The following is a 23,339-nucleotide window of genomic DNA, read 5'->3' as shown; positions in this document are numbered from 1 at the left end:
TCACAGGCAGTTCTTGTCGGGTAGCTCGTACTGCTGTGAGGCCCTGCGCTCTAGAGCTTTGCTCAGCCTACGTGGGAAGTACACCATAGCTTTATGTTCCTCGTAGCGGTCGATGTGTTTGAGGTGCACCACCATGTGCAGAGCGTAGGCCAACACCAACAGCAGGATCAGAGAGGTCACCAGCCCCATCAGTATGGCTGGGGTCAGGAAGGTGGCACAGTCGCTGGCCGACGCAAACTTATCAGACATGACGTTGAACGCCTGGATCTGCAGAGAGGAGGAGAGGAAATTGGAAATATTACAAGGTGAAGTGAACAGGTTTTTGTATAGATAAATCAATCAGTCAATAAAAACGGCCAAAGCCCCATACCTGGAAGTCAGTGAACGTGATGTGCCAGTTAGCTGAGGTGTCGGTGTGTGAGCTGGGTACCAGGAGGGTGTCATATTTGTGCTGACTGCTGACATGCTGGCAGTGATAGGAGGAGGTGGCAGGGGCATACACCTCGCTGGCGTTGAATGTAGCCTCATGGGTCCAGTTGTAGTGGATGTGTACGCTGTCTAAGGTGAACCAGTTCTGCCCTGCCGACTCGTAGAACGTGTTGGACATCTGCAGCCTGATAACAAGTCCCCTGAGGTCCTCCACATCGCCAAACTTCAGTGAGAGCCTGTGTACAAAAACAAACTCATTATGTTGATTGAAAAGGACCGGGCCTTTAGAAGGTATCTCCTGTGTGAGATATACAGTACTCATCTCATTGTAACAATATTTTCCTCCATGAATTGAATGTATAATTTAAACTTTTTCAAGTTATTTGATAGCTACATAGCAGTCGATACAACTCACGGTTGGACATGATTTACAGTACTTACGTAGCCTTCTCCTTGGTGCAGATGGATCCCTTGGTGTCCACAGGGGCGTTGGGTCCGAAGGTCTTCTCCGTCAGGTCTATGAAGGTGTGGTTCTTGTAGCGGACGGCCAAGCGCTTGGCTTTGAACAGGATGCAGGTCTTGCCATTGTAGGCCACGCTCAGGGGGGAGTATGGCCCGAAGATGGGGGACTGGAGCAGCTTTCTCTTGCCCTTGCCATGGCCATGCTGGTTGAGGTGGTGCCAGCCATCCAGCTGCAGAGAGGGATATTGGATCAATGAATATAATTGATTGGCAAGAAACACCACACACTTAGTTATCATGGTAGTAATAGTAAGACTAGTAAAACAAACTGTAGAGCATCTGAATAGTGTCCCCTAGGGGGCGATGTGATACTACGATGCACAGGATCAGAGAGAGAGGGGATAGAAAGAGAGCGAGAGAGAGAGACCTCTACCTTCAGTAATCTTTTGAGTGGGCTTTCCTCAGTAGGCACATAACCCTCAGCCACCAAGCTCATTCCATCAATCCCACCTGACAAACAGACACACAAATTAAACTGTCAGATACTATTTGGCAAAAATATACACTGCTCAAAAAAATAAAGAGAACACTTAAACAACACAATGTAACTCCAAGTCAATCACACTTCTGTGAAATCAAACTGTCCACTTAGGAAGCAACACTGATTGACAATAAATTTCACATGCTGTTGTGCAAATGCAATAGACAACAGGTGGAAATTATAGGCAATTAGCAAGACACCCCCCAATAAAGGACTGGTTTTGCAGGTGGTGACCACATACCACTTCTCAGTTCCTATGCTTCCTGGCTGATGTTTTGGTCACTTTTGAATGCTGGCGGTGCTTTCACTCTAGTGGTAGCATGATTCGGAGTCTACAACCCACACAAGTGGCTCAGGTAGTGCAGCTCATCCAGGATGGCACATCAATGCGAGCTGTGGCAAGAAGGTTACCTGTGTCTGTCAGTGTAGTGTCCAGAGCATGGAGGCGCTACCAAGAGACAGGCCAGTACATCAGGAGACGTGGAGGAGGCCTTGGAGGGCAACAACCCAGCAGCAGGACTGCTACCTCCACCTTTGTGCAAGGAGGAGCAGGAGGAGCACTGCTAGAGCCCTGCAAAATGACCTCCAGCAGGCCACAAATGTGCATGTGTCTGCTCAAACGGTCAGAAACAGACTCCATGAGGGTGGTATGAGGGCCCGACGTCCACAGGTGGGGGTTGTGCTTACAGCCCAACACCGTGCAGGACGTTTGGCATTTGCCAGAGAACACCAAGATTGGCAAATTCGCCACTGGCGCCCTGTGCTCTTCACAGATGAAAGCAGGTTCACACTGAGCACGTGACAGTTAGCTCTGGAGTGTGTCAGCAGTTCCTGCAAGAGGAAGGCATTGATGCTATGGACTGGCCCACCCGTTCCCCAGACCTGAATCCAATTGAGCACATCTGGGACATCATGTCTCGCTCCATCCACCAACGCCACGTTGCACCACAAACTGTCCAGGAGTTGGCGGATGCTTTAGTCCCGGTCTGGGAGGAGATCCCTCAGGAGACCATCCGCCACCTCATCAGGAGCATGCCCAGGCGTTGTAGGGAGGTCATACAGGCACGTGGAGGCCACACACACTACTGAGCCTCATTTTGACTTGTTTGAAGGACATTACATCAAAGTTGGATCAGCCTGTAGTGTGGTTTTCCACTTTAATTTTGAGGGTGACTCCAAATCCAGACCTCCATGGGTTGATACATTTGTTTTCCATTGATACTTTTTGTGTGATTTTGTTGTCAGCACATTCAACTATGTAAAGAAAAAAGTATTTAATAAGATTATTTCATTCATTCAGATCTAGGATGTGTTATTTTAGTGTTCCCTTTATTTGTTTGAGCAGTGTATTTGCTTACAAATACACTGCCTACCTACACTGACATTGATGCTTCAAGCTGTATGTATGGGCAGTAGTTTTTAAACCAATACTGCATAAACATGGCTAAGACAGGTTTGATTGCATCAGGCTCATAATCATGTGAGACATGATTTGTTACTTACCCGCTCTGATTCTCACAGCTGGGTATGGGACCTCTGTAACATAGTCGTCTTCTGTGCTGTAGAGACAAGAGAAAATGACAATGTGGTTAAAAGATACAGCTACATGTCCTTGCAAATTTTTTCAGAGTTGCCAGGGTAGGTTTCAAACCAGCACAAGGCCATATAGGCAAGCTATACTGACAGTGGCCAACCGAAATGTTCTATGTCCACATATGATACTATACTTTAAAAAGTTCACCTTTTGATCACTAAACAGATCATCATAGCCAATGTCTGGTGAGCCTTCTGGTAGGGTTGGGAATTGCCAGGGACTTCACGATACAATATTATCACAATACTTAGGTGGCGATACGATGTGTATTGCAATTCTCACGATCATATATGTATTGCGATTCGATACTGTGATTTTATTGCGATTCGATGTTCCAAACATATTGGTCACCATATGTCTGCTGCAGAGGGACAAGAGAGAGCCATGAGAAAATGAGTTTGGATCAGTCAGGGAAATAAGTGTTGAAAACAAATTGGCTCCCTATTTATAAAGAAGATTTGGTGCAGATACAGCCAACTAACGCAAATATAATATTGCAATATTGTCAAAAGGACACGATATATCGTCGAAAATAATATCCTGAGATGTAACTGTATAAATGTTTTCCCCCTACCACTACTTTCTGGCACCAAAATGCTGGCATGCTGGTGGCTGCTACACATTGGTAATGGGTGGGGTTGGTGGTATATCTCCCCAATACAAAACAAAACAAAACGTATTTTATTTAATTTCAAACCTTGACACTAGCAGTGGCCTACATGCAGTATCAGAGGATAAACACAGTCATTTGACAGTGTAGTTGTGATCGGTCAGCTTTGTATTGTCCTGTCCTGTCCATGCTGACCAGGCTGACCATGCAGTAGAGCTGGGAAGATAAAAGGAAAATGATCGACGCCGACCGTACCGACCATTTATCCAGGCCATTTTACTGATATCGATAATCCCAATAAGTATCCTACTAGAGAAATCTGAAGTTTGAAAGGAAATAAGTCTGCTAATTTGGGCTATTGCTAACGGTACAATTGATAGTTACAACATTCAAAGTAGTAGTAGTAGTTTTAAGGGTAAGGTAATGTATAAAAGTAGGCTAACAGGTGCAAATGAATGTTAGTAACGTATCGTTCTATTTATCGTAATCGTGATAATTCAGTCAAATTATCAGAATACATATTTTTGTCCATAATGCCCAGCTTTACCATGCAGGCTGTCTGTGGCTTAGACCCCCGGTGGTTTATCTCAATCAGTGTGTGTGTGTGTGTGTGTGTGTGTGTGTGTGTGTGTGTGTGTGTGTGTGTGTGTGTTCGAGCGTGTGTGCATGTGTGGGAACTGGGTTAGATAATGAGCAGTGCTTTTACAGACGGGCTGTACAGTCAGTCAGTACCCAGAACTGATCAGGCTGGTGACCAAACTAAGGCACCCAATTCCATTAAAGTTGCACTCTCCGATGACATCACAGTGCATCCATCAGACCAACTCATTGAATGGACAACTACTTGAAGTTTGCAGTTGTCAAAAAAAAAAAACTATTTTTCTCAAAACATATTTTTTTTTACACTTAAGTGTGTGAACATTACCATATTTATACATGGGATATTGTTTTTCAACAGGAAAAGTTTTAAAAAAATAGCTGGAGTGCAGCTTGGCCTAGATAAAGGAAAAGATTCACTCTGATGGTGTGCCCTTTATTTGAAGCACTTCATACGATGTTTTTGCGTCAATATCGAATGACAATGTCTGTGAGAGGAATAGCTTGCAGGGACTGAGGAGTGGAGCTTTTAACCCAAATTGACAACTCAGCGTAAAGTAAACATTGTGAGTGAACTTGCTGTGCGGTTTGCCTTTATCTCTGCTTTGCTTGACTGAATTGGGCCCTATAGTAAATTGTGCAGCAATAGCTGTTAATTTATATAGACCTGTACACCAAAACTGATGGAATTCACTGTCTGAACACTACCAGGTATTAGACAGACAGGCTGTTTAATAGAACCCTGATCAGCTGGATTTGAATAAATTATATTTTATTCAATTTTGTATACCCTGATCATTTCCTCTGGGGGTAGCTATCCATCTGGGGCATTTAATACCCCAGTCTTGGGCATGTTTGTGTTGTTACACATCTGCTGTTATCAGACAGTAACTTGCCAGTAACATGGCTCTGTGCATTTGTCCACCTGGCTCAAGATTATATAATCAGATTTCAGGAAGGGATATCAGAGAGGCACACCCCACTGGGCACAGATGTCAGTTCAATGTCAAGTTTTGATAACCATTTGATTGAGTTATCAACTAATGTGAATTCAAAGTAAAACCAAACAAACATTTTAATCATCTCATTGCATTAAGGTAAAGGCTGGGTGAAAAAACAAATAAATCCAGAAATTAATTTATGTCTCATTCATTTACTTTTTGCAAATCCCATCAGTTTTCCATGTTGACTCAACGTCATCACATTTAATAATTTTGTTGAAATTACGTGGAAACAACGTTGATTCAACCAACTGTTGCCCAGTGTGACATGGTCTAGTGGTCACCCACCCTATTTCCAGAGAGCTGTAACAAAAGCTGTTGTTCAGGAGTAGTTAAATGGTCTGGGGCAGTTAGCTCTGGTGCTATTGCCCAGGGCCCGGTTTCCCAAAAGCATCTTAAAGCTAAGTTCATCGTTAGAACCTTCGTAGGAGCATCGTTAAATGTGAGCGCAAAGAGCATCGTTAAAACCATTGTTACTAAAGTTGCACTTGAAAATGCTCGTTATTTACTGACTGCTTCAGACCACTAGTAGAACAGCCAAGTGCGTCGTTAGATGCTTTTTTGCCCTTCCGTGTCACTGTATTCACAGAAGATCTCTGCTAAACATAGAATCAAGAAGTTTATCTGTCTGACTGTGACCGCCGATAACTGCAGAACCAAGTTAACTACAAATACAAAGTTGCCAAAGTCTTTGCAATTGTTAAAAACAAGTGAAGAATACAAATATGCTTCAAATGGAAGCCAGATGACTGCATATGTGCCTAAATTGTTTCAATCATACTGAAATCAATTCCATGTTCAGTCAATTGAGTTATGTTTTACCAATAGGCTACTGTCTGTAATCTTTGCCTATATTTCATGATGCGTAACAACATGGCAATGATGTGCCCAATCTGTGATTTAGTGCATTATTATTGGTTAAGCATAATAAACCGCCTCAATATTTGCAGCCATTGGTGATAATATCTCTCTAGGAGCTGATCCGTCGTCAGTATTGTGGAATAGTTGTAATGTTAACATAACATTTGAATTCAGAAAGCTGATCCGAGAGCAGCGATGGTTTTCTTTCTATCCTACCAGTATCGACACATGGTCTAACGACGCATTCAGCGAACGTTCTCTCTATTAGGTGTTTTGGGAAACGAGTGTTACATCTTCGGCCGTTGTAGGAACGATGCATCATTAAAACACTCGTAAACCTAAATTCCATCCCTATCAGGAAACCGGGCCTCGATAAAGCTAGCTTTGGCTTGACGTAGATAATTGGTGGGGCTGTTGCTCAAGTCAAGGACAATTACCAGTCTTATTATTACAGGCTTAATTAGTTCTGAGAAGTGAGCTGTTAGCAGTCAGGGTTTAGAGGGGTTGCTGTTCAGGAAGCGTTAGATTGGGCTCCCGAGTGGCGCAGCTGTCTAAGGCACTGCATCTCAGTACTTGAGGCGTCACTACAGACCCCCTGGTTCGATTCCAGGCTGTATCACAACCGGCCGTGATTGGGAGTCCCATAGGGCGGCGCACAATTGGCCCAGTGTTGTCCGGGTTTGGCCGGTGTAGTCCGTCATTGTAAATAAGAATTTGTTCATAACTGACTTGCCTAGTTAAATAAAGGTAAAAGAAAAACATTTTAAATAGAAGAAGGTCACCCTAGTATCAGTTAGCGTCCGTCCAGGGGGCCAGATGGGGACAACAGGGGAAGTTCCTGCCAGGCCAGGGGCATCTCATTGCCAGCTGAGGGATCAGGATTAGTGTAGGGGTGGAACACTGGAGCAACGTCTCTGGGGCTAAAAACACAGTTTAGTGCCAGGAGAGCACCAGGATGAACTGGGAGCAGAGAGAGCTCCAGGTCCAGCAGCATGACAAGAAGAGAGATTAGACAATGAGTGGCTATTCTCATCTCAAAGAGCCTGTGTGGGTCCAAGCTTTTGTTCCAGCCAAGCAATATACCTACATGTGATTCAACATATTAACTAATCATAGGCTTCAACCAAGCTGGCTTTGATTAGTTGGGGAAAGAATAAGTGCACTCTTTGTGGAGAAGGGTAGAGAATTGGACTATGTGCATTGGAACAATTGGAAGAGATACCTGCCATGTCTACTTCCTGACTTCTTTGACCTATGACAGACAGTATGTGTCTAATCCTCCTTTATCCTCCTTAATCGTATTCTAGCTACATGTTAGGAAGCAAAGAGTCACAATGTCTAAACATGCACAGAGGTTGTCTAAAGGATACAACAGCCTAATTGTTTCCAAAACAAAGGAGAGTTGATGAACTTAAGGAACATTTAATTAGTATTTTTATTTATAAGTAGGCACACACACATCACAAGCAAGATTTTTCTCTACCGTAGTAGATTGACATTTTTACAAGAAAATAAGCTTGCCACTTGTAGGCTATCACTTATTTATTTAGCAAAAAGTGTTGGCCTTTTGTCAGAGCCTCTTCATTTACAAAAACAGAAAAAATAACACTCATAAATGCAATGCTTTACGACCAGGCGTTCTTCTGCTGACAGTGTCACACTGCTACTGAGGTGTGTATACTTCTACTGTACTAAGTTGGTGACGTGTTTACTTACATATAATCAAATACGCAAATACGTAATTAATTAATGTTCCTTAAGCAAGGTCACCTTCTCTCCTTTTGGTTGTTTGGATTACCTGCCCTCCTGGAGCACTTTTCCTAATGTCCCCGTTGCCTTTATTGACCCAGAACTTTCTGATTGGATGGGTTGTCATGATAATGAACACATGGTTTCCAAGGATTTGATGCCTTTTCTATCTCATTTTAATCATTACCATAAGCCCATCCTCCGATTTCTCCCTCCACCAGCCGCCACTGTTGTGACGACAGTGTCCCTTGTAGTCTACCGTTGGTCATCTCCATTGCGCACACTACGTAGAGTAAGCTGCTATGTTCTGTGTATGAATCAAATTACGATGGAGTTTAGCTTCTCTGATGCAGGCTACAGCAGATCTAATGCAGACTGAGCTTACCCTAAGATGGAGGTGCTGAGATAACGATGTTGGAAGTTGATGTGTTGGATTCTTGATATGTGTGCGTGCCCTGGTAGTGTTGTTTGGCAGTTTGCCCTGGCGTGTGAGACTGCGATAGCATGCCAGGCTGGTTGACGTCTGTGACTTATCACCTGCATCTGTTCTCCTGCCCAGACGCCCAGCGTAAAATAAACAGACGCATAACAACACGGCCGCTCAATGCAAACATCCCATCTGATTTACACCCAATATGCATAGAATGTAACTAAATAAACACGAGGGCCTACGGCGCTGAATGACAGTAAAGACCTCATTTTACCCTCAACTACACTAATAGGTCCTTTCATTAGCTGGTTTCCTAAACATCACAGCTCCAAACACGAGTGAATACCCAGGCCTCAGCTGGCTAGAAGAGGCTGCCTTGCAAGCGTGTGTATATATACGCATGTAAGCCCAGCCGTTTGTTCCTGTGCCAGTTTGGCCAGGTCAGCTGCAGCCCTGTTACTGGCTGAGGCTGTCACACGGAGCCCGGGTGCTGAACAGGCCCTTTATATAATCAAAGCTAGGCCACAGCCACTCTCCTTGGCTCACCTCACAGAGGCATTCATCAACACAAAGGGACAGACACACACTTATATTTTAGTCATTTAGCAGACACTCTTATCCAGAGCGACTTACAGGAGCAATTACGGTTAAGTGCCTTGCTCAAGGGCACATCAATAGATTTTTCACCTAGTCGACTTGGGGATTCAAACCAGCGACCTTTCGGTTACTGACCCAACACTCTTAACCGCTAGGCTATCTGCCGCCGGGACACACAGGGACACATGGACCCACACTCAAACAGGCACATATAAACTATACGCACGAGCATGTGCATATTCAAATATACAAAGAGTCATGCAGCTATGTCCAGACACAGACATTCATTCATACGTACTGTATGCATGCACACATTCACACACAAACATACACTGACAAATGATAACACAAACAACAGACCGATACACATACACTCTCTACTGGGCTGTACTGGAGCAGAGAAGGTGTGGTACGCACCAAACAGTAAACAGGACAAGCCCACTCTGCCAATGCAGTCACTCTGTTCAGAAGCACTGCTCTACAGAGATGGAGATAGGTACCTCACTGAACTCTCAGCCTCTCCTACCTCTCAGGGCCTCTCTCTACCTCTGCCTTATACATCAAGTAGTTTACCAGGATATTTATCAATTGTCATCTGTTTTATTTACCCTTCATTTATTCAGGGGAGCCTCGTTGAGGTTGTAATCTGTGTTATCCTGGTCAGGAGGCATTATCACTAAGCACCAATAGCCTGTCTGCGTTACCCCTGCCTACATGTCTTTGATACGTTAATTGTATGTGCAGGCGATGACTAATAATAGACTATTAGGGCAGATTAAGACTAAAGCGTTTAGAGAGACTCTAAGGTCCCCTGCTGCCACTCAGGTGGCTGTGTTTATATGCTTAAGACCTGACCTCAGGACAGATTTGGGGGTGTGATAAATCTAGCGAGGTCTGCTTGGGATCAGGAGTCAGACCCCTGCTACTGGTCAAGATTACGTTTGTCAGAAAATAGTCCTCTGTTTTATGAGTACTTTGATAAGAGAGGTAAAACAGTATGAATAAAAAGAGAACGTATGAATCAGTACGAATGTATGTGTGTTTTACAGGTAAGTTTAAGATAACAGGGATGTTGAATGTTCATCAGTTGAAAAGTATTGTGATGTTGGACATGGCTGTCATCCATAGTCTATACTGTATGCAGCATCTCTGACTGTCCTTCTCCAATCCTGAGAAGATTTGACATTACCCCTAAATACATTTTTACCACATCATTAGTATTTCACCTATTACTGTTTTATTACCATTTTATTACGATACATTTTTAAGTTTTCACTTTCCTTCATGTGAATAATTACTGTAAGTGTGCTGAAATATTTAATATTCCATTCAAAATAAAGTGTTGATTTGATTTAGCCCTTCCCTAGGTAATCTCTAGCTCAGGGCTCTCCAACCCTGTTCCTGTAGAGCTTCCGTCCTGTAGGTTTTCGCTCCAACCCTAATCTAGCGCACCAGATTCTAATAATTAGCTACTTGATAAGCAGAATCAGGTTATTTACAACTGGGGTTGGAGTGAAAACCTACAGGACGGTAGCTCTCCAGGAACAAGGTTGGAGTGAAAACCTACAGGATGGCAGCTCTCCGGGAACAGGTTTGGACTGAAAACCTACAGGACGGTAGCTCTTCAGGAACAGGGTTGGAGTGAAAACCTACAGGATGGTAGCTCTCCAGGAACAGGGTTGGAGTGAAAACCTACAGGACGGTAGCTCTCCAGGAACAGGGTTGGAGTGAAAACCTACAGGGTGGTAGCCTTCCAGGAACAGGGTTGGAGTGAAAACCTACAGGACGTGAGCTTTCCAGGAACAGGGTTGGACTGAAGACCTACAGGACGGTAGCCCTCCAGGTACATTGTTGGAGTGCAATACAGGACGGTAGCTCTCCAGGAACAGGGCTGGAGGGAAAACCTACAGGACGGTACCTCTCCAGGAACAGGGTTGGAGTGAAAACCTACAGGACGGTAGCTCTCCAGGAACAGAGTTGGAGTGAAAACCTACAGGACGCTAGCTCTCCAGGAACAGGGTTGGAATGAAAACCTACAGGACGGTAGCCCTTCAGGTACATTAATGGAGTGAAAACCTACAGGGTGGTAGATCTCCAGAAACAGGGTTGGAGTGAAAACCTACAGGACGGTAGCTCTGCAGGAACAGGGTTGGAGTGAAAAACTACAGGACGGTAGCTCTCCAGGTATATTGTTGGAGTGAAAACCTACAGGACGGTAGCTCTCCAGGAACAGGGTTTGACTGAAACCCTACAGGACGGTAGCTTTCCAAGAACAGGGTTGGAGTGAAAACCTACAGGACGGTAGCTCTCCAGGAACAGAGTTGGACTGAAAACCTACAGGACGGTAGCTTTCCATGAACAGCGTTGGAGTGCAAACCTACAGGACGGTAGCTCTCCAGGAACAGGGTTGGAGTGAAAACCTACAGGTCGGTAGCTCTCCAGGAACAGGGTTGGAGTGAAAACCTACAGGACGGTAGCTCTCCAGGAACAGGGTTGTACTGAAAACCTACAGGACGGTAGCTTTCCATGAACAGGGTTGGAGTGCAAACCTACAGGACGGTAGCTCTCCAGGAACAGGGTTGTACTGAAAACCTACAGGACGGTAGCTTTCCATGAACAGGGTTGGAGTGCAAACCTACAGGATGGTAACTCTCCAGGAACAGGGTTGGAGTGAAAAACTACAGGACGGTAGCTCTCCAGGTACGTTGTTGGAGTGAAAACCTACAGGACGGTAGCTCTGCAGGAACAGGGTTGGAGTGAAAAACTACAGGACGGTAGCTCTCCAGGTACATTGTTGGAGTGAAAACCTACAGGACGGTAACTCTCCAGGAACAGGGTTGGAGTGAAAACCTACAGGTCGGTAGCTCTCCAGGAACAGGGTTGGAGCGCAAACCTACAGGACGGTAACTCTCCAGGAACAGGGTTGGACTGAAAACATACAGGACGGAAGCTTTCCATGAACAGGGTTGGAATGCAAACCTACAGGACGGTAGCTCTCCAGGAACAGGGTTGGAGTGCAAACCTACAGGTCGGTAGCTTTCCAGGAACACGGTTGGAGTGAAAACCTACAGGACGGTAGCTCTCCAGGAACAGGGTTGGAGTGAAAACCTACAGGACCGTAGCTATCCAGGAACAGTGTTGGACTGAAACCCTACAGGACGGCAGCTATCCAGGTACATTGTTGGATTGAAAACCTACAGGACGGTAGCTCTCCAGGAACAGGGTTGGCGTGAACCTACAGGACGGTAGCTCTTCAGGTACATTGTTGGAGTGAAAACCTATAGGGCGGTAGACTTCCAGGTACATTGCTGGAATACAAACCTACAGGACGGTACCTCTCCAGGAACAGGATTGGAGTGAAAACCTACAGGACGGTAGCTCTCCAGGAACAGGGTTGGAGTGAAAACCTACAGGACGGTAGCTCTCCAGGAACAGAGTTGGAGTGAAAACCTACAGGACGGTAGCCCTTCAGGTACATTGTTGGAGTGAAAACCTACAGGACGGTAGATCTCCAGAAACAGGGTTGGAGTGAAAACCTACAGGACGGTAGCTCTCCAGGAACAGGGTTGGAGTGAAAACCTACAGGACGGTAGCTCTCCAGGAACAGGGTTGGAGTGAAAACCTACAGGACGGTAGCCCTCCAGGTACATTGTTGGAGTGAAAACCTACAGGACGGTAGCTCTCCAGGAACAGGGTTGGAGTGAAAACCTACAGGTCGGTAGCTCTCCAGGAACAGGGTTGGAGTGAAAACCTACAGGACGGTAGTTCTCCAGGAACAGGGTTGGACTGAAAACCTACAGGACGGTAGCTTTCCATGAACAGGGTTGGAGTGCAAACCTACAGGACGGTAACTCTCCAGGAACAGGGTTGGACTGAAAACATACAGGACGGAAGCTTTCCATGAACAGGGTTGGACTGAAAACATACAGGACGGAAGCTTTCCATGAACAGGGTTGGTGTGCAAACCTACAGGACGGTAGCTCTCCAGGAACAGGGTTGGAGTGCAAACCTACAGGTCGGTAGCTTTCCAGGAACACGGTTGGAGTGAAAACCTACAGGACGGTAGCTCTCAAGGAACAGGGTTGGAGTGCAAACCTACAGGACGGTAGCTCTGCAGGAACAGGGTTGGCGTGAAAACCTACTGGACCGTAGCTAATAACATTCCTCTTGAAACTATAAAGCTACCATTCTACCTTTCATATGGATCTTTCTCTACTATCCTACGTTCCCACCTGAATGTACACTACCATATATATCCTATGACTCTCTAGCCAGTGAATATAGCTCTTTGAAATGAAAGGCTGTTCTTCTTATATAACAGAATCTCAGTTTGTGACAGAGCAGAGAGGAACCAATATACTGTAGTAAGACAGACAAACACATGGGAGAACTATAGAAGTTATTGTCTTCTGTTTGTTTTTAAGATGCAGCTCTAACTTTTGAAAGATAGAAGTAAGGAGTGCAACTAAGGTAGCTGATGGTCAAAGTAATGAGAAAACCAAGAATTTGTCAAGCCTGTTGACATTGTCCACATTTGCGAGGAATGACACATTAGCATGGAAATATATACAATTACAGAGATCCAGAATGTCTTTGTCTATAGTATGTGAAACTATTCAATGGAAACAAACACAAGTATACTGGCCCGGTAATTGTTTAGTTGCACCTGACGTGTCAAGCAAAAAAAGGCAAAAATAGTCACATCTGAAATATGAATATGAACAGAAAACGATTAGAATCCTCACAACAACCAGTAGTTCTCAATGCAGTATTGACTGTAATTGATTGTAATTGATATATAGTGAATAAAACTGTAATTTTATGAAGTATATTTCCAAGAGAGAAAGCATAAAGCCTCAACATTGCCCCCCTTTGTGGTGCTGAGAAAGAAAAATAATTCTCTGCCATCAATGATAAAAATTCCATGCAGAGATAAACATTGATTCCTGCACCTTTCCCAACGTCACTGCCCCTAGCAGCAGTGTTGACAAAGGCCCTCTCTCGCTCTCTCTCTCTCTCTCTCTCTCTCTCTCTCTCTCTCTCTCTCTCGCTCTTTCTCGCTCTCTTTCGCTCTCTCCCTCTTTCTCCCTCTTTCTCTGCATCTGTAAACAGAGCCCAACAGACCAGCCCCTCCTCTCCTCTGTCCCATCCCTCTGTTTTGTACCTACTCTCCCCTCCTTTCCATTGTCCTGGCCTTATTTACCTGCTCCTTGCCAGACAGACAACAGCCGTGTGATCAATTACAAATGCCTGATGCATGCTAAAATATACACAACCATACAGTATCCGGCCACAGATTCAACAACGCTTTTACAGATCTGATGCCTTGTGTATTTAAGTAGAGAGAGGGAGAGAGACAGAGAGAAAGGAAGGGAGAGAGGGAGAGACAGAGAGAAAGGAAGGGAGAGAGAGAGAGGGAGAGACAGAGAGAAAGGAAGGGAGAGAGGGAGAGATAGAGAGAAAGGAAGGGAGAGAGGGAGAGACAGATAGAAAGGAAGGGAGAGAGAGAGAGAGGGAGAGACAGAGAGAAGGGGAGAGAGAGGGAGAGACAGAGAGAATGGAAGGGAGAGAGGGAGAGACAGATAGAAAGGAAGGGAGAGAGGGAGAGACAGATAGAAAGGAAGGGAGAGAGAGAGAGGGAGAGACAGAGAGAAGGGGAGAGAGAGGGAGAGACAGAGAGAAAGGAAGGGAGAGAGGGAGAGAGAGAGAAAGGAAGGGAGAGAGATGGAGAGATAGAGAAAGGAAGGGAGAGAGATGGAGAGATAGAGAAATGAAGGGAGAGTGAGGGAGAGAGAGAGAAAGGAAGGGAGAGAGAGGGAGAGAGAGAGAGAAAGGAAGAGAGAGAGAGGGAGAGAGAGAGAAAGACCCTCGTTGCACATCAGCCTCCCAGCATCCCTGGATTCCTTCACCCCCCCACCCCCCCACCCCCCACCCCCCTCACTCTCCCCAATCACACACACAGAGGGTATTTACCTTCTCTCTAGGAGTGCAGGCACTTTATCGAAGGACAGGGTGGGCTGGCTGAGGGCAGACAGCAAGGCAGAGGAGAGCAAGAGGAATACGTGTGCAGCCATTGAGACAGTGAGAGGAGACTGCCGCTGGTGAGCTCCACTTCATTGTCTGCTCTCCCTCCTTGTATCGCCAGCCGCTGAGCTCACTGACAGACAGTCGTAGCAGCCAATCACAACGCAGGAGAAGAGATCAATGTGCGTCATACTCACACGGTCACACAGCCCCTCCTTTCCACCTCTCCCTCCCTCCTCCCTTCTCTGTCATCCTCCCTCTTTTTCTCTCTTTCGTTCTCTCTCTCTCATGCAAGCATAGCTGCAGGCGAACCCTAAGTATAGACAGGCTTATTCTTATTCACCCCTTGTCTCATTATACCTATTCCAGACCAATAATGTACATGAAACGTACACAAACACACACACACGCACAAACACACACGGAGAGAGAGAGAGAAAGAGAGAGAAAAAAAACAATCACCTGTGAATGTCAAGGTCAGATTGTGTAGGAGGACAGGACAGGATGTTAACATTATTTTACGGGGAGGCAAAAGAAGCTATGAATGCATGACCTAGATCCCCAGTGAGTGTGCTGCCACAATAGCTGAAGTAATTCACCAGGGCAGAGGAAACTGTCCACTGAGGCTGAATATGTGTATGATAGAAACAGCTGAACAGCTAAGGGACTAAATGTGGCTCATACAACCCAGGTGGCCTGATGACTCAATGTCCACATTTTTGATGGTTTATATTTTAATTCTATTTCCTGTCCATAAGATATGGTTGGACGATTTGTCTGACACATTTTTGTTCTGCTGCTTTCTCGCATTTATTTTATGTGTTATGAGCAATACTGTGTATCAAATACTGTGTATCAAATACTTTGTATAAAATACTGTGTATCAAATACTGTGTATCAAATACGGTACATAGAAATATGTACAGGTTACGCGTTATTTTACGGGTAGGTGCTATTCACATACCTATTTGGAAATGAAATAGGAATTCCAGGAACATTCTATAGAAATTAGATAACAGAATGTAACAAATAGATAAGGGATGTTTTGTTCAAGGTTTTTGTAGATTGTCATTACCATTGAAGAAACATTAATTCATTCTATGTTTACTTACTCTTAACATTCCTAAATCTAGGTTTCCCCTTTGAGATTAAAAAGAGAAATCTCTTTAATGAATAGAGCAGAGTCCTTGGCAGAAAGAGGGTCGAGACTCTTGATCTGCTTGAGAGTGTCGTGCCTGGGATTCTCTGAGCGGCCCATGCCAGACTGGGGAAGTAAATGTGTGTGTGTGTGTGTGTGTGTGTGTGTGTGTGTGTGTGTGTGTGTGTGTGTGTGTGTGTGTGTGTGTGTGTGTGTGTGTGTGTGTGTGTGTGTGTGTGTGTGTGTGTGTGTGTGTGTGTGTGTGTGTGTGTGTGTGTGTGTGTGTGTGTGTGTGTGTGTGTGTGTGTGTGTGTGTGTGTGTGTGTGTGTGTGTGTGTGTGTGTGTGTGTGTGTGTGTGTGTGTGTGTGTGTGTGTGTGTGTGTGTGTGTGTGTGTGTGTGTGTGTGTGTGTGTGTGTGTGTGTGTGTGTGTGTGTGTGTGTGTGTGTGTGTGCATTGTGCATGTAGTGTGTGATTGTGTAAAGGCTGGGACAGGTCAGTCAGTCTCATAGGCACTAACAGGAGTTGACTAAAGCCTGTCTCAGCACTCTCTCTGTTCTTACAGATCTATCACACCAACATATCAGGTTGTCTCTCTAATGCCAAAGATGAGGTACAGTAGACTTTAGCTTGCTCAACCAAAGTGCAACTCCAGCCACAAAGCAAATTGGATCCACTGGATCTAAATAATATGTTTGATGACAAAGAGACACCTTTTTATTCCACATGTGAAATAGAGGATCATTTGAAATGTTGCTATTGAAATGGTTTTTATTCCTCATGTGAAATAGAGGATCATTTGAAATGTTACCATTGAAATGGTTTTTATTCCACATGTGAAATAGAGGATCATTTGAAATGTTGCCATTGAAATGGTTTTTATTCCACATGTGAAATAAAGAATTATTTGAAATGTTGCCATTGAAATTATTTTTATTCCTCATGTGAAATAGAGGATCATTTGAAATGTTACCATTGAAATGGTTTTTATTCCACATGTGAAATAGAGGATCATTTGAAATGTTGCCATTGAAATGGTTTTTATTCCACATGTGAAATAGAGGATTATTTGAAATGTTGCCATTGAAATTATTTTTATTCCTCATGTGAAATAGAGGATCATCTGAAATGTTGCTATTGAAATGGTTTTTATTCCACATGTGAAATAGAGGATCATCTGAAATGTTGCCATTGAAATGGTTGTAACTATTGTCACCTTCCTGGTGGCCTCTGTCTGTGATATCACCTCAGTGTAATCTTGATCTAAATCCCAGGCTCCACTGTTCCTAGAGGGTAATTATTTGGAATGAGTTTTCTATGAATGCTACAGAAATGGACAAACATTGGTAAGAAGAACGTTAGTCTCTTTCAACTGCCACCGTGTACAGCCTACGACACACTAGAGGAGAGTTATATCTAGGCTTTCAGAAATGTTCTGTGAACCAACTATATTTAGCTGGAAAAACACTGCCAGTAAATGGTCCTGCCCATCTTTCAGACGGTTTCCACCAAGTTTTGTACTGACTCTACACCAGATTGTGAGACTCAGTTTCAGTTGTTCAATGGTAATTACATCAATGCAATGACTGGTCCCAATAGATGGTCAGTGTGTAATTACCGTATGACGTCTCTGTACAGACCTTGTACATTATGGACTTACAGCCTACCACAGAACGTTACTATGACTCTGTCTTAAATCACACCCTATTCCCCATCCAGTACACTCCTTCTGACCAGACTCTGATGCCTCTGAATCAGATTATGAAACAGATCGAACGTTAACAGGAGTCATCATCTATTTATAAATATGATCTCATGGCTCGCTCTGTAATCCCCCACTTATGTTGTGTGATAGATAATTCAGGATTGCCATAACGTTAAGAGTGATGTAATGGTTTGATGTGTTTATGATATGCTTGTACTTTGTTGCTCTGATGGGGTGACAATAAAACATTCCCTATGTCCCAACTGTCCATTAACCATTACTGTAACAACCTATTCAAATCATCCTCCATTAAATACGGACAGAAAAGACAGCAGGCAAGTCTGGTTTTGAATGTGTTTTATTGGTATGTTTTCTCTGTGTAGTCATGAAACACAACACTCCACAACATGGCCCAAAGAATAACCCCAATCTCTCTAGGGTGCACTCTATGCTGGCCACTAGTCTCTCCTTATCTCCCCCCTCTCACTCTCTTCAAACACAACCCAGCAATCATGGCAACCCCAGAGGACTAGAGCTGTCCAGTGTCCATTTGTCTAAATATGATAGTCCATTTCCAGTGTCCATTTCCTCTAAATATGATAGTCCATTTTAATCTGAAGGTGGAAATCATGTTAGAAACTCAATACAGTCACTAAAGCATGTGTCATAACTTTCCATTCAACTCCCAGTTCAAGTGATATATTATTATTAACCCCAAAAAACTATAATAATATTATAACACTTCTTAACACAGTATGTTACCACACAGCTATCAGTATGGAAATCAACACATCGAACTGACATGACTGAAAAAGTCAAAAGCATGTTTTAGAAATAAAAGTCAAAAACCTGTGACTACATTAGTGACAGTAGATCGCCTATAGTAGTCTATACTATTTCCCCTGCATTTACACTAAACATCTGATAGAAAACTAGCTATTTTATTAAATATAGAATGATCTCCAGGTACACACGGTCTCCTATGATACATACTAGTCAGTTATGTCCCTATGAAGAACTGTGTTAAAATGACTGCAGATATATCCTATGGATGATATTTTACAATTGATTAACAGTGGATATGTCACCATCATCATCACCACCATCATCATCATCATCATCACCAAGTAGTGTATGGTTATAGTGGGAATACAGTAGTTTCACTGGTATGCCACCTGTGTAGTGAATCTAAAGTCAAAATATTATTCTCTTTCTCTAAAATATCTCACACACGTGAATTGAAAAGGTGACCTCAAACATGGGGGTGGCATTTCATATCCTCATTGTAAAGATATAATTGGGTGCAAGGTGCAGATAATGATTGACAGTATTGATTAATGGTCATATTGTACAGTCAGAGGCCTTGATTCCCATACCCTCCCTCCCTCCCTCTTCTTTTAGAAAGCACCCAGGGAACACGGCTAGAGGGCATCTATGCATGATATGCTGTACACTGAATCAGAGACATACAGTACATAGCTTACAGCAGGGGTAGGAAACCCTGGTCCTGGAGTGCTGCAGGCACTTCATGTTTTTAATTTAACCAACCTAGACGACCAGGTGTGTTGAATTTAGGCAATTACTGAACTGATCATTTATCTCAGTTAGTCAGGTGTGGTGCCTAGTTGGAACACAATCCTGCAGTACCTGCAGCACTCCAGGAACAGGGTTGCCCACAGCATTCCATTCTTTAAACATGGGGCTTATTGAGGCATAATGTTTAGAATGTAGAAGACAGAAATAGAAATATAGAATATATCAAATTAGCTGTTCTACCTGATAAAGAATTCAATTGTTTCCATTCTAAATCTCATTTCTACAGTATCTGCAAGGTTTGGAACTTTAAGTCCGTCATATACAGTGGGGAGAACAAGTATTTGATACACTGCCGATTTTGCAGGTTTTCCTACTTACAAAGCATGTAGAGGTCTGTTATTTTTATCATAGGTACACTTCAACTGTGAGAGACAGAATCTAAAACAAAAATCCAGAAAATCACATTGTATGATTTTTAAGTAATTAATTTGCATTTTATTGCATGACATAAGTATTTGATCACCTACCAACCAGTAAGAATTCCGTCTCTCACAGACCTGTTAGTTTTTCTTTAAGAAGCCCTCCTGTTCTCCACTCATTACCTGTATTAACTGCACCTGTTTGAACTCGTTACTTGTATAAAACACACCTGTCCACACACTCAATCAAACAGACTCCAACCTCTCCACAATGGCCAAGACCAGAGAGCTGTGTAAGGACATCAGGGATAAAATTGTAGACCTGCACAAGGCTGGGACAATAGGCAAGCAGCTTGGTGAGAAGGTAACAACTGTTGGCGCAATTATTAGAAAATGGAAGAAGTTCAAGATGACGGTCAATTACCCTCGGTCTGGGGCTCCATGCAAGATCTCACCTCGTGGGGCATCAATGATCATGAGGAAGGTGAGGGATCAGCCCAGAACTACACGGCAGGACCTGGTCAATGACCTGAAGAGAGCTGGGACCACAGTCTAAAAAAAAAACATTAGTAACACACTACGCCGTCATGGATTAAAATCCTGCAGCGCACGCAAGGTCCCCCTGCTCAAGCCAGCGCATGTTCAGGCCCGTCTGAAGTTTGCCAATGACCATCTGGATGATCCAGAGGAGGAATGGGAGAAGGTCATGTGGTCTGATGAGCTTTTTGGTCTAAACTCCACTCGCCGTGTTTGGAGGAAGAAGAAGGATGAGTACAACCCCAAGAACACCATCCCAACCGTGAAGCATGGAGGTGGAAACATCATTCTTTGGGGATGCTTTTTTGCAAAGGGGACAGGACGACTGCACCGTATTGAGGGGAGGATGGATGGGGCCATGTATCGCGAGATCTTAGCCAACAACCTCCTTCCCTCAGTAAGAGCATTGAAGATGGGTTGTGGCTGAGTCTTCCAGCATGACAACGACCCGAAACACACAGCCAGGGCAACTAATGAGTGGCTCCGTAAGAAGCATCTCAAGGTCCTGGAGTGGCCTAGCCAGTCTCCAGACCTGAACCCAATAGAAAATCTTTGGAGGCAGCGACAGCCCCGAAACCTGAAGGATCTGGAGAAGGTATGTATGGAGGAGTGGGCCAAAATCCCTGCTGCAGTGTGTGCAAACCTGGTCAAGACCTACAGGAAACGTATGATCTCTGTAACTGCAAACAAAGGTTTCTGTACCAAATATTAAGTTCTGCTTTTCTGATGTATCAAATACTTATGTCATGCAATAAAATGCAAATGTATTACTTAAAAATCATACAATGTGATTTTCTGGATTTTTGTTTTAGATTCCGTCTCTCACAGTTGAAGTGTACCTATGATAAAAATGACAGACCCCTACATGCTTTGTAAGTAGGAAACCCTGCAAAATCGGCAGTGTATCAAATACTTGTTCTCCCCACTGTAAGTTCAGCAAAGTGCTAGTAACTATGACAACTACATGGCTAATATGAACCACCCTTTCTATCAAGTTAAAAGGCTGTACATTGCTGGTTTACATTCTGATATGGCGCATTGTTGATGCTATGGAATGCTCCTTTTGAGTATTTTGAGTAAATACTCACTGCTATAAGTAAGCTTAATGGGTACAACCCAAATCCTAACAGTAGCTTAATAAATAAAATACATTCAAATTAGCATCAGTAACACAGTAGTTAAGTGAAATAAATCATCATGAAAAAACAACCCTGGAATATTCAAAACACACACACACACATTATTCTTGAATGTTTATGATTAGTATTATTCACTTATTTATTTTATCTTTCTTATTATTTTTAAAATACTCTTATTGTTTGTGTTGCTTTTCTTGTCCATTAGTGATCTATATTTTGTCATGTTCTATGTTTTGTGTGGACCCCAGGAAGAATAGCTGCTGATTCTTCAATAGCTAATGGGGATCTGAATAAAAATAATCTATCAATTCATGAACAGCATAAAAGCTTGAAATGACCATCTCTAATGAAACCCTATGTCCTATACAGGAGAATTTTCATAACTCCCCAGACATACTACTTTATCCAATCACGTAGCAGCAGGAAATACAGTACAGGTGGTTACCTTATAGCTCCTCCTAAAAACTGGCTCCAGACCTCCCCTCACTAAAACATATCTTATAGTTTTTTGATTACAGTAAACTTGTATGATAAAGTACGTACAGTACATTCCAGATGGCTGATATGAAATCAACATGGATGTCTATGATGGATTCTGTACTGGATGGACACAAGTCCATTCACTTAAAGAGAGTCAATTCAAACTAGACAACAAACTATAGAACCAAGTCTATGGTATCTGAGGCATAGAATACTTAACTTCCCTTTACGTAGAGATTTCTTTCTCTATGCGAGGTGATTAGTAACACAGTTTAGGTTTTTATCCTTAGATTAGATTGTCTCTAAACCCAAAATACACAATCATAAGAGGCACCAGACTCAAAGTAAAACAAACAAGTAAACAAACATCTCTATATAAATATAAATCCTACAGTCATCTGATACGTCTGGAGTGTGAAAGCACTGATCGGGCAAACGAATATAAAATGGTGCTCGGAGTAGAAGTTGCCTGTAGATACAGATTTAGCATCAGCTTACCCTGACCCAATCCTAATATACTTAACGATAACAGGGACAACAGAAAACCGACCCCAGATCTGGGGGCAACTTTGTCCCACTCCATAAAAGAGCGATAGAAGAGAGAAGGCACAGAAACACTGCCCCACACAATAGGGCGGACCAACAGCAGCAGTTTCTGGGAGCGGATAGGCTGAAGCCAGAAGTCAACTAGGAGATGATTGGCTGAGAGCAGCAGTGGGTTGGCAGCAGATTGGTTGCTTGCAAGATCTGGCATCCCATTGGCTGAAAAAAGGAACTCAGGAGTTTCAATTGAGTTTGATTAAATGCTGACTTGTCACAATCTCTCCAGACTTAATGTTCACCACACATGACGTTACCTGTCCACCAGACCAGTGGTTCTAAAACCTCTCCACCCTTCCTCTTTCAGAAGACTACGACACCCTTCTCATACCAGTTGTCTGGTTCAGTGGTTCTCAAACCTCTCCTCAGGGACCCCCATGTATTTGAACTATTCCAGAGCTAGCTCACCTGATCCAGTAGCTCATCAAGCCCTTGACTACTTCAATCAGGTGAGCTAGCTCTGGGCTACAACAAAACGGTGAAACGTCTGGGGATCCCCGAGGAGAGGTTTGAGAACCTATGAAACCAGACAACTGGTATCAGAAGGGTGTTGTAGTCTTCTGAGAGAGGAAGGGTGGATAGTTTGTTTGAATACGGTGACTGTCGCTGGAGGTGAGTCACATTCAGAAGTGTTTTGAGTTGGCTGTAGCCTAGGCCCTATGCTTCACAATATCTACAGTTTCACGGACATAGCTAGCTTTACTGGTCCCCTCATAGCTAGCTTTACTGATCCCCTCATAGCGGACGATAATGATAAACCAGGAACAGGTGTGCATCTCAATAGTCTAAAATGGCTTCCTCTCATCATCTCCTTTCCTTCATCTGCACTGATGTGGTAGAACTGGACAGGACAGTAACAGCCTCCACATTGCTAACACCCATCCTGTGTTT

General features: G+C 43.6%; 1 protein-coding gene across 1 annotated transcript; it reads right to left on the bottom strand.

Moving 5' to 3' along the window:
* LOC311149496 (V-type proton ATPase subunit S1-like) lies at nucleotides 1-14,945 on the bottom strand (the record flags this gene model as incomplete). Its single annotated transcript, XM_084186685.1, has 6 exons — nucleotides 1-267; nucleotides 371-665; nucleotides 871-1,121; nucleotides 1,325-1,401; nucleotides 2,936-2,991; nucleotides 14,845-14,945. 6 exons carry the CDS (start codon nucleotides 14,943-14,945, stop codon nucleotides 1-3), a joined length of 1,047 nt encoding a protein of 348 aa, XP_084042811.1.
* Between the last annotated feature and the right edge of the window lie 8,394 nt (nucleotides 14,946-23,339).

This window comes from Coregonus lavaretus (assembly GCF_964263955.1).
Source record: "Coregonus lavaretus genome assembly, chromosome: 22".
Lineage (NCBI taxonomy): Eukaryota > Metazoa > Chordata > Actinopteri > Salmoniformes > Salmonidae > Coregonus > Coregonus lavaretus.
This window is presented reverse-complemented; position numbering and strand designations above follow the sequence as displayed.